We start from the raw sequence: 10,780 nt of genomic DNA, 5'->3' as shown, positions 1-10,780 counted from the left end.
CGGCCGTGTGGTTTTTCCTACGTTCGTTATTCCCATGTTCGTTTCTTGTATCCTGGGATTACAGGAAATGCGAAACTTCCGGCTTTCGTATTGACGGGATGTTTGTAATACGGGACTTTGTAAAAACGCATGCGTTGTTGTTGGCGCAGTTTGATCAAGGAGAACACAGGTTCGTTGAATCGTTTGTTGACGCGGCAATCACGCTTCGCGGCCAGCTGGGCGTCACTGTCACGTAGCTATGAATCGCTAACAGCTTGAGAGATGCAACATAACGATGACAACGCGCCGTCTTTTCTCTCCACAGCCGCTCACAATGTCCGAAGAAGCTCCAGACGACCTTCTAGACTACGAGGAAGATGATCACGACCAAGTCGCCGAGGCGGCGACCGCCAACGCAGGCGAGGCTCCTCGCAAGGACGTCAAGGGCACGTACGTCAGCATCCACAGCTCAGGATTCCGCGACTTCCTCCTCAAACCGGAACTACTGAGAGCCATCGTAGACTGCGGCTTCGAGCACCCGTCTGAAGGTAAAGACAATAGACTAATACTCAAGTCGCATAGCCAGGGGTACAACTTGTTGTTTTACTAAATTGTGTTCAAACCGTTGGACGAACTTTAGTGCGAATGGTGCGAGCGTGCCACTCATTTCTTACCAGAACAGTGTAATTCGTGCCGGGTCTTGTCGGAACTAAGAAGTTATCTGCAACGGGCAACGGGAAATCAAGCAACACGTTTAGACAGTTTTCAACACTATTATACGGGAACCTATCTAGTATTGTAACCAGGAGTGATATTTATATCCCGTATGTGATTTGATAGTGTAAACCGCTGGTGTAAACACAACTTTAGTTACTACTAGTATGTCACTAAATGAGTATGATGGCAGAAACATGGACTAATACCCCGTTTTCACGAGCGCTTGTAAGTGGGCCAGCCCGTGCTGGCTCGGTCTTTCTAGCCAGGCCAGTGCATGCCAGCCCGGGCTGGCTTGGGTCAAGTACATTGTGTAAACGCATAGCGTGCTAGAAAATGGGCCGCGTGTGCTCGTTTGGTAGTCTCGCGTAGCCAGACCCCTTTTCGACACGTTGTACTTCTGTGTGAAAATGGCACAAATAGCGTGGAGCGAGAAGAAGGCTCTGTTAGGGAGCGACCAAGATGAGCAAGAAGTTTAGCGTTTGAACTCCGTTGCTGCATGTGCGCAACAGTTGCCTGGCGATTGACCTACAACGTCTCGTATATATCCTACGCACTCTTGATATGACTGTTGGAAAGCCATAGAGAAAAAATGCGAGCAGCTTGGCTTCTGTCCGTTGCAAACATGAGCTAACGCGAGCTATGTCAAGCTCAAGGAACTAACGCACGTTATGACATGCATTGGCTTCCTTTTACAGACTGTGTTGTGTAAACGCGGGCTGGAATACTGGGCTGGCACGGTTCGGCTCGGCTTGCTATGCGTGCTCGTGTAAACAGGGTATAAGAAAGCAGATTGCTCCAGCGGCATATGCGAACCAATCGAGAAATAAAAGCACGAACCATGACTGCTAAGCACAGTGCCACCAGACGACATCAACGAGACAGGCAAACACTCAAGTTCACCTCGGGTACAGAAATCATTGATTACAGTGCCTTGAACTTCCAGAACTTCTCACCCCTAGAAGCAGTTTGAGACTAGTGACTCTCAAGGATTGTGTACATGATCACAGTTCAATCACTTTTAGTGTTAACGCTCTATCAGTGGGTCGGTGGTGCCACCTTGGGTTCCGTTGCCACTTTGCATGAACCCTTTGTCTAAATCCTTTTTCGTTTGTAGTTCAGCACGAGTGCATTCCGCAGGCCGTTCTTGGCATGGATGTCCTATGTCAGGCGAAGAGCGGTATGGGCAAGACGGCTGTGTTTGTGCTCGCCACGATGCAGCAGATGGAGCCGGTCGATGGCCAGGTGTCGGTCTTTGTCATGTGCCACACACGCGAGCTCGCATATCAGATCAAGAAGGAGTACGACCGCTTTAGCAAGTACATGCCAAGCATCAAGACGGCCGTCTTCTTTGGGGGCATTAGCATTCGCAAGGATGAGGAGACGCTGCGGGCCAACTGTCCGCACATAGTCGTCGGCACTCCCGGTCGTCTCTTGGCTCTGGCGCAAAGCAAGGTTCTCAACCTCAAGCATATCAAGCATTTCATTCTGGACGAATGCGACAAGATGCTGGAACAGCTTGGTGAGCATAGTGATTGCAATACAATGTACACACACACACACACACACACACACACACACACACACACACACACACACACACTGCATTCAGGCCACACTTGGACTGAAGTCTACCACTTTGCTGATGCTTTGTTTCTAGACATGAGACGCGACGTTCAAGAAATCTTTCGGATGACGCCGCACGAGAAGCAGGTCATGATGTTTAGTGCCACGCTGGCAAAGGATATCAGGCCTGTGTGCAAAAAGTTTATGCAAGATGTAATAACCCTCTCTTACATTTCCCCAGCTCGTGCATGAAGCAGAGCTCAAGCGTTTGGTCTGGCATCTTGTGCAGCCTAAACGTTGTCCTTGAAAATTGTTACCGGCAAAGCAGATTCAACGGCGATAGCCCTTGACACGTCGGGTAGGATCAGAGCCGATGACAACGTTATACGATGATCTAACGTGTTGTATGTTCGTAGACACGTCAGTCTGGCACGGATCACTTCAGTGTCTCGGGCTATCAGATTCGCTGCTTGCTGCGAAGTGTACACAAAGTCGAGGCTAAGTTTTTGTTTATTTTTTCTACGTTTGTTGTTTGTTTGTTGTCTGGAGTTCGTACGTGTTCGTCCGTTCGGCAGCATGGATACTATGATTTCATACAGCACGATCATTAGGCTTATTAGGCTGCACAAGAAGCTAGGAACACGCTTGGGACCGACTCCACTACCATCCAGTCTCTGTATGGCAACATTTCAAAGGCGGTGTCTGTTTTCGTTCGTCTTGTTAGCCGATGGAGATATATGTCGACGACGAGGCGAAGCTCACACTCCATGGCCTACAGCAGCACTACATCAAACTGAAAGACAACGAGAAGAATCGAAAGCTGTTTGACCTCCTCGATGTGCTGGAATTCAATCAGGTATATTGATATTAACATTACATTATTACGGCTCTCATAGACGTCACATAGGTTGTCATCTTTGTGAGAACCGTTCAACGTTGTATGGCATTAGCTCAGCTTCTCATCGACCAGAACTTTCCGGCCATCGCCATACATCGGCAGATGAAACAGGAAGAACGGTATGGCGTGTTCGTTCGCCGTTTGCTTGTGTATTGATCGTGTGTGCATGCGTATGTCAGGTTGTCTCGTTACCAGTCATTCAAGGATTTCCAGAAACGTATTCTCGTGTCGACCAATCTGTTTGGACGTGGCATGGACATCGAGCGCGTCAACATCGTTTTCAATTATGACATGCCTGAAGATTCGGACACCTACCTCCACAGGGTGACTGCACCTTACGAAGACTACTTATCATAATAATTAATATTAATGATATGTGTTGTATTGTTTAGGTGGGTCGAGCCGGTCGTTTTGGAACTAAGGGTCTCGCTATTACGTTCGTCAGCGACGAGGCCGACGCTCGTACATTAAACGAAGTTCAGAACCGGTTTGAGGTTAATATCACCGAGCTTCCTGATGAGATAGACGTCAACTCCTACAGTGAGTCGATGCTCTGTTGGTGTGTTGGTGGATTGACGTTTATGATGTTTGTATTGTAGTTGAACAAGACGGTTGATGGCGACTGATTTGAACTCGATGGATTGTTTAGTGTGTTTTTTGTGAAACAGTGGCAAAAAAATGTTGATGTGGCTGCCGTGTGTTATGACCATGTTTTATCTAAAGTAGCAGATAGCTAAGCCTCGTAATTTTGTCTCGCGATGTGAGGGTGTGAGGTGGGGTGGGGTGCATCTGATGTTTGGCGGCACACTTGTGCTTGATGCTATACACGTTACATTGTAGAGCTGTGCGTGTGGGTGTGTGCGCGTGCGTGCGCCTGTGTGTGTGTGTGTGTCATATTAACAAACGGTGGCATCTGGGCATGCACTGGAACAGCAAAAATTAGGTAACAGGCAAGCAAGTGTAACATCAGGAAAGCAGTAGTCGTGCCTGTTTAATTAAGTAACACATTCAAGCCACTGCTTGGTCAACGAATTTAGTGGCCATGTGGGTACTTTTAGTGTCTGTCTAAATGTATAGTAGTACACCTAATCCGGCCGCGCATGAAGGCCTGAGTGCACAAGGCTGTCAGACTCAGCAGAGCCATATACTGAATGGCTCTGAGACTCAGCCGTATACACCAGCTTCACTCTCCGATCTCTGCAAATAGCACGAGAGATACTTTCCGAATAGATAATAATGGTCATACATGTGATGCAGGTAAACTCGAGCTCTAGAGTACACGTGTAACACGGACTGTTACACCTAACAAAGTTGAAAATTGTAAGGTACAGTACTAGTAATAGTGAAAACTATCTGTACACGGACGACTCGGTTGTGGGGACCATACAGGAAGTTCAGTATCACTCATGCAACTGCATTCAGTACAGTACATACTAAAATAATTATTCGGCATTAAAACAATGACACTCAAGTATTGAGGAATAAACGTTGTTGGCGTAGTCACAACTCGAACTACGGCTCTGTGCTGGCCTCGTATGTCCATACAGTTAGCGCGCTGCTGTGTGATGTTCCGTCCTTTCGTTTCGAAGGCTCAGATTGTCGCCAAACTTGTACGTCGTCCCGCTCTCGTTTTCTGTATTGGAGCAGGAGGTGTAGCGTCGTATGTCTACTGCCGACGCAACACGTTGATTGCTGACGGCGGAGAGAAAAGCGACGCAACAGAAGTTATTAAACGACGGAAAACAGAGTCTGCGTCAGACGCTCTTTCTGTGACATTGTATCAGTACAGAACTTGCCCTTTTTGCTGTAAAGTCCGCTCTTTCTTGGATTATTTCGGTATCCCGTATGAAGAGATTGAGGTCAATCCGCTCTTCAAACGAGAGATGAAGTTCTCGGAACGCAAGGCAGTTCCGTTTGTAATTGTCAACAATGTACAGGTATCTAGAAAATCATTGTATCAGTAAGAATATATAAAAGATTGTGATACGGGTAACTACGTACTGTCATACTGCAGCTGCATGCCTAGAGAGAGTTTAGTGGCGATTAAATTTCTGTGTGTTTGATGCTTGATTAATTAAATTGACACTCAAGAGTATATAGGTTTACATGTATGTTAATATTAACTTACAGATACTTACGTACCTGTTCACTACGTATTTAGCAACAATTGTTATTAATCAGTTGCAAATCCAGACGGGGGAGTTGTGGGGGTTAAACCACTCTTTTCTAGTGGGAGTGGCACCTTTCTTATCCAAATGGATAAGTGGCACCTTTCTTGTCTCGCCTGAATCAGATCTAGAGTACTACAAACGAACCATTGCAATACCTCTTCTAGACCCTCTTAAGCTTCAGATGAAGGAACGATTCAATAACGATCAAGAGTCAAGACCTACTCAAGGTCTACCATATGACGGAGGAACGTCTCACTGTAATCGCCATGCATTATCAAGAGCAAATTCCAATAGACAAAATATGTCACACGTTTGTGCAAGCTCACCCACGAAGGTTATTTCAAAAGTCATTTGAAACAGATGCAACAGAATTGTTATGCACCAAGCTGTCTACTCTACAGTATGCTAGATGACTGATTGATGATACCAAGAGGTCTAATAAGTTTTCCATGATTGTTAGAAAGTAAAATAGAACTGACATTTCTATGTGTTGGTATATAAAACTGACGTATATATAGACTCTAGAATTCTTTGTGCCACAAAACCATTGTGATGGGCGTGACTAGTGAATAACCTTTAACCCTTTTTTTTACAAATTCTTAGATCCGTGCCTGGTAATTGGAGTGTTCATGTCAGAGACTTTGGAACTATAAACATAAACAGGCAGCAAAGGCTGTCTTTTGAGGGTCAATGTGTTTATATATATATATATATATATATATATATATATATATATATATATATATATATATATATATATATATATGCGTTTTGTGTTAGTGGAAATGGTATGGTTTGCACTGAACTGGTCTGCAAATGAAAACAGTAATAAAGAGATGGTCATCTGTGTGTGATATGGAGGAGAGGACGACTGACCGACTGGACACTTGAGCCTATGATATGTCAAGCATGTGCTTAGCATGTGTATGTCCTTGACTTTGCCAAATGGCTTGTCTTTGTCACATGACTATAATTACAGGACTGAACAAAAATGTGGTCAAGTTTGGTACGCTAGAGAAACATAACAAATTGTGCGACCATGCAGCAGGATTCAAGTTGCATGTGACAGAAGTCACGATGATTCAGATACCGTGTCAAATGATAGTTGTACCGTAGTGTGTGATTTTGCATCGTTGAACGAGTTTGCCATTGCTGTTGTAGAACAAATCTGCTTCCATTGCAGCATTGGATGTGTGTAACCACAACGTCTACTAGAAAGTGCAAATATTGAGTGGCTCAGCCAGATGAGATCGGATCTAGAAATTTGGTGATTAGTTATGCAAGTGGCATGCTGCATGCAGATACCTGTAACCCTTGAAGCAATGTTATCAGTGGGGATTCATGTATTACTTGTTGTTAGTATTCGAGTTTGCTGTTAATCAATTGTTACTAATAACTTTATGTTGAGTTGGTGTCTTAGCTCGATAGCATGCATAACAGCAAGGGTATTCAGCACAGTGTCAGTGACTTAAATTAATATGAAATAAACAGGGTGGGATTTAGGGTTTTGAAACAGACGGTTCTTTAATTAATGAAGTTCACAAAATGACTGTGAGATTCATCTGTGATTTATTTAATTGATTAAGCATTGAAATGTTTGCGTGAACTTGGAAAACTATTTGCAAAACATTACTTGATCGTGAATCTGTCAATGACTGATTCTTCGTTTACATGTCATTAGTAGAGAGAGAGACCCATCGATTCTGGTTCTGCGAAACCTCGTATTCTCTCTAAATCTGCCTTGGTACAATAAGCATGAGTACACACTGTGTTGTGTATAGGGACCCAAAGAATATTACTGTTTTGCAAGTGCAGAAGAGGTAATGAAAGAATAAACTGCCTTTCCTGTTATCAAAATCAAGAAACAAATGTGTTGGTAAGGTCTATGTTTTTTATCACTGCATGTCTTATAAACATTACACGGCAAGCAGAAGCAAGTCGCCACTGGTATGGTCAAACTGTGCTAATGCTGTGTCCAGTCATGTGGTTTGATTAAAGTTCTTGTAGTCTGCTATGTCAACACTACTACCATCCGTCCATTAGTCCGTCTGTCTGTCTGTCCGTCAGTTTGATCCAATTAATATAAATAAATATTGCACAGAATTTGGACCTTTATGGTCATGCTGCCGCAACAAAAGAAAAGAGCTTGTTCCAGGAGAGTATGTATCAAGATGTGTTCCACTTGTGATAGAACATTTTGGGAGGTGGGGCACAATGTCAGAGATTTTTTGCAGCAGTTGTCCCGACAGTCAGTAAATCCAGAAGCCAATTTGTGCCTCCATATTTGTGACTTATTGGAGTAAAAAATTTTCTACAAGATATAATGCCAAAGTTGTCTTCAGAAAACTTTCAAAACTGTCACCCAATCATGTTGATTTACATAGATTATTTGACTTTGACATTGAATGCCAAGTCCATTAGTTATAGTCTCGCGTAGCCGGAAGGATGTAGGTGAGAAGGGTCTGGCTATGCGAGACTCCATTAGTCAATCTATGACTTTGTTGTTTGCAAGGACTGGTTGGCATTTACGAATTCGTAACATATGTACAAGTAGAGTCGACATGAGAATAAAGTATCTGACTGTATGTCTGTGTATCTATCTGTTGTAGTTGATATTTCCTCATTTTGAACTTTTTAGTTTTTGCGTTCACTCTCACTGATGAATTAAATTTCAGATTTCCAATTATAGCTACTTAATTAATTATAAGAATACTGTAATGATCGAGTCAAAGGCAAAAGCACATCCTTAAAATTTCATTCATCTTACTGATTTGGTGTATTAATTACTATAAGTGCTATGACTATGATAACTATATAGACGATGGAGTGTGTACTTATTAAATTACTTCTATCTTTTCCTATAGATATTTGATTCATCCGTGATAATCAGTGTTCTGAGGTCGCACATGCTTGGATCAAGAAGTATAGAGGAGACACTTGGATTTTATCCAGAAATAATGAGCAAGGACAGGAAAGGAAAGGACGTTGTTGTTAGAGGAAACAAATATAGAATTATGTACGGAACGACAGACGACTTAGAAGAAAGAGAGTAAGTTGACTCAAACGTTTAATATGCCAAAAGTTTGTTTAGTTAGATTTTGTGGAGTGATTCCAAATATTTGATGAATAATTATTGTTTGGAAGGATTAAATATTTTAGTTGTGCCGCATGCAGTATTCCATAGTTCTGAGAGTGATTAGTAAATGCCGTAGCGTTACACACACTAACACACACACACACACACACACACACACACACACACACGCACACACGCACACACACATGTTTATGTATAACTAGTTAATCTGAACAACAGATCTACACATTCTGGACTCTGCAAGCTACGAACCAGATATGAAATTATTTTTGTTTATTTAATATTAAATTAGGTTTTTAATTTTAATTTATTAAGATGTTTCGTTTTCCAAGATATGCTAACTCACTGTGTTCTGTTGTTTGTTTGTATTCACTTGTGTTGTTGTAACAATGTTGTATATACATTGTTCGTACATATAGAAAGGAGACAAAATGGAGACAGTGGGTGGATGACCAGCTGATGCACGATCTTGCTCCTAACATCTACAGGACAATGTGGGAATCGGTGCGCTCGTTTCGCTACGTCGCCAGTGTTGGTAACTTTAATACGATCGAACGATACGGAGCACAGACGGTCGGAGCCATAGCGATGTACATCATCGGAAAACGGCTAAAGAAAAAGTAAGACAGAAAGCAGTTTTTCTGTCTTGCAATTGCTTTGTGTGTGTGTGTGTGTGTGTGTGTGTGTGTGTGTGTGTGTGTGTGTGTGTGTGTGTCACATACTTCTTGTTCAGATACAAGCTTCACGATGATGTTCGAGAGTCATTGTATCAACACGTGAACGAGTGGACTCGGGCAGTTGGCAAACACAAACCATTCATGGGAGGCAAACAACCAAATTTGGCCGATTTGGTAATTTGACATTAACATAGCCACTGCACCTTATTAAAATCAATATTAATTGTTTTAACTTTTTCGAAGGCGTGTTATGGTGTACTTAATGCTATGGAGGGAATGGATGCATTTGATGACGTCATGGCAAATACAAAAGTAAAACCGTGGTATGATCGTATGAAGCAACAGGTCACGTCACGTGCAGGCGCTTGCAAAGCAATTCCACTCTCAACAACTGACTAGTTATTCAACGTTGTATCATTCGATTTACATTGCAATCTTGTTTATGACAGACACACTTGTGTCTGTATTTACAGCTAGTACTCATACATGCTCGTCTGTTTAGTTGTGTGTAGAATTATTATAGTAATTTAGATGATTTCTCTTTGCCATAGTGTATATAACATGCTTCATATTATTGCCTACTACTAGACTATGATTGACATCGAGCTATGAATTTCCGCACCACGCAACTAAACAGTCGGGTCTGCTATCTATTTGTTCACTGTACTGTGTACTGTAGGTAGGACTAGCAATTTCAAAGACTATAGTATAATAGTACTGCATGACAGTGAGGTTCATCCCTCGGTTTGATTTTAATTATTGTTGTTAAAACAAATAAATTACATAAATTATGTATATACTGTATAAATATTTAGAGACTATATTACCACTGTCAGGCAATGATTACCCAAAAAATCAAATCAATAATTAACAGTTTTGAGAGGATCTAATCAAACGTAATCATAGTACGCGTTGGGGTGTATAGTGCATGATCATGAGCACCAATCAAGTCACATACAGGTTACTCCCACGTGTAACATGTCTCTCTTGCCACTACACGTAGTTGTCCTGCTAGTGTTGACGTTGGGCTACACTGATGGGCTCGACAACGGAGTTGCTCTCACTCCACCGCTGGGTTGGGACACTTGGTGTACGCAGGGACCCTGTGGACGTGACTGGTGCTCATCTGAGGAGGTCACGAGTGCCACAGACTCTATTGTTGCAAACGGAATGAAAACTGCAGGCTACCAATATGTGATCATCAGTGACTGCTGGGCTGACCATCGGGACACCACTGGTACTCTTGTAGCTGATATATCTCGATTTCCAAACGGAATCAAGCCTGTCTGTGATTATGTACACTCGAAGGAACTCAAGTGTGGCATCTATACTGATCTCGGTGAGTACACCTGCAGCACAGGTGGACGCTCACACAAAATACCCGGCAGTTATGGACACTATGAGCAGGATGCACATACGTTTGCTAGCTGGGGCATCGATTTTGTAAAAGCAGACTTTTGTAACACACCAAGTAATGACAAGGATCCTCATCAACTGTACAAAGAATTCTCCGACGCATTGAACAAGACAGGAAGACCGATATTGTTCAATGCATGTGAGTGGGGACTCGACGATCCTTGGAAATTTATGGGAAAAATTGCTAATACTTGGCGTACTGGGCCAGATCACCACGATGAATGGTCTAGTACTGCACCCATTATTGAGCACAATGCAAATC

General features: G+C 42.8%; 3 protein-coding genes across 4 annotated transcripts in view; all 3 read left to right on the top strand.

The window, feature by feature from the left end:
- Positions 1-112: 112 nt before the first annotated feature.
- LOC134190719 (spliceosome RNA helicase DDX39B) lies at positions 113-3,903 on the top strand. Of its 2 annotated transcripts, XM_062659205.1 has the most exons (9): positions 113-169; positions 305-527; positions 1,811-2,215; positions 2,354-2,472; positions 2,984-3,115; positions 3,167-3,276; positions 3,337-3,481; positions 3,550-3,697; positions 3,757-3,903. In XM_062659205.1, the coding sequence occupies exons 2-9, from the start codon at positions 314-316 to the stop codon at positions 3,771-3,773; spliced, it is 1,290 nt and encodes a 429-aa protein (XP_062515189.1). In that variant the 5' UTR covers positions 113-169; positions 305-313; the 3' UTR covers positions 3,774-3,903. The 2 variants fall into 2 exon arrangements, with proteins under 2 accessions (XP_062515189.1, XP_062515188.1); XM_062659204.1 differs by lacking the exon at positions 113-169 and having other exon boundaries at positions 180-527.
- Positions 3,904-4,712: 809 nt separating this feature from the next.
- Positions 4,713-9,678, top strand: LOC134191126 (prostaglandin E synthase 2-like). The gene is made up of 5 exons (XM_062659700.1): positions 4,713-5,094; positions 8,193-8,377; positions 8,845-9,045; positions 9,159-9,276; positions 9,346-9,678. Exons 1-5 carry the CDS (start codon positions 4,723-4,725, stop codon positions 9,499-9,501), a joined length of 1,032 nt encoding a protein of 343 aa, XP_062515684.1. The 5' UTR covers positions 4,713-4,722; the 3' UTR covers positions 9,502-9,678.
- Positions 9,679-10,080: 402 nt separating this feature from the next.
- LOC134191551 (uncharacterized) overlaps positions 10,081-10,780 on the top strand; it is a 1,423-nt gene continuing 723 nt past the window's right edge. The window contains exon 1 of the mRNA XM_062660172.1: positions 10,081-10,780. This exon is cut by the window's right edge and continues 723 nt beyond it. Within this exon, the coding sequence (XP_062516156.1) occupies positions 10,081-10,780 (700 nt within the window).

Source organism: Corticium candelabrum, chromosome 15, assembly GCF_963422355.1.
Source record: "Corticium candelabrum chromosome 15, ooCorCand1.1, whole genome shotgun sequence".
Classification (NCBI taxonomy): domain Eukaryota; kingdom Metazoa; phylum Porifera; class Homoscleromorpha; order Homosclerophorida; family Plakinidae; genus Corticium; species Corticium candelabrum.
This window is presented reverse-complemented; position numbering and strand designations above follow the sequence as displayed.

Bases quoted from the DNA above. Each gene is read 5' to 3' on its own strand.
- LOC134190719 (XM_062659204.1), top strand. From the start codon at position 275: ATGACAACGCGCCGTCTTTTCTCTCCACAGCCGCTCACAATGTCCGAA. The intron at 2,473-2,983 runs GTAATAACCCTC...TCGTCTTGTTAG, and splicing joins GCAAAAAGTTTATGCAAGAT to CCGATGGAGATATATGTCGA. The intron at 3,277-3,336 runs GTATGGCGTGTT...TGCGTATGTCAG, and splicing joins CAGATGAAACAGGAAGAACG to GTTGTCTCGTTACCAGTCAT.
- LOC134191126 (XM_062659700.1), top strand. From the start codon at position 4,723: ATGTTCCGTCCTTTCGTTTCGAAGGCTCAGATTGTCGCCAAACTTGTA. The intron at 9,046-9,158 runs GTAAGACAGAAA...CTTCTTGTTCAG, and splicing joins GGAAAACGGCTAAAGAAAAA to ATACAAGCTTCACGATGATG. The intron at 9,277-9,345 runs GTAATTTGACAT...ACTTTTTCGAAG, and splicing joins AACCAAATTTGGCCGATTTG to GCGTGTTATGGTGTACTTAA.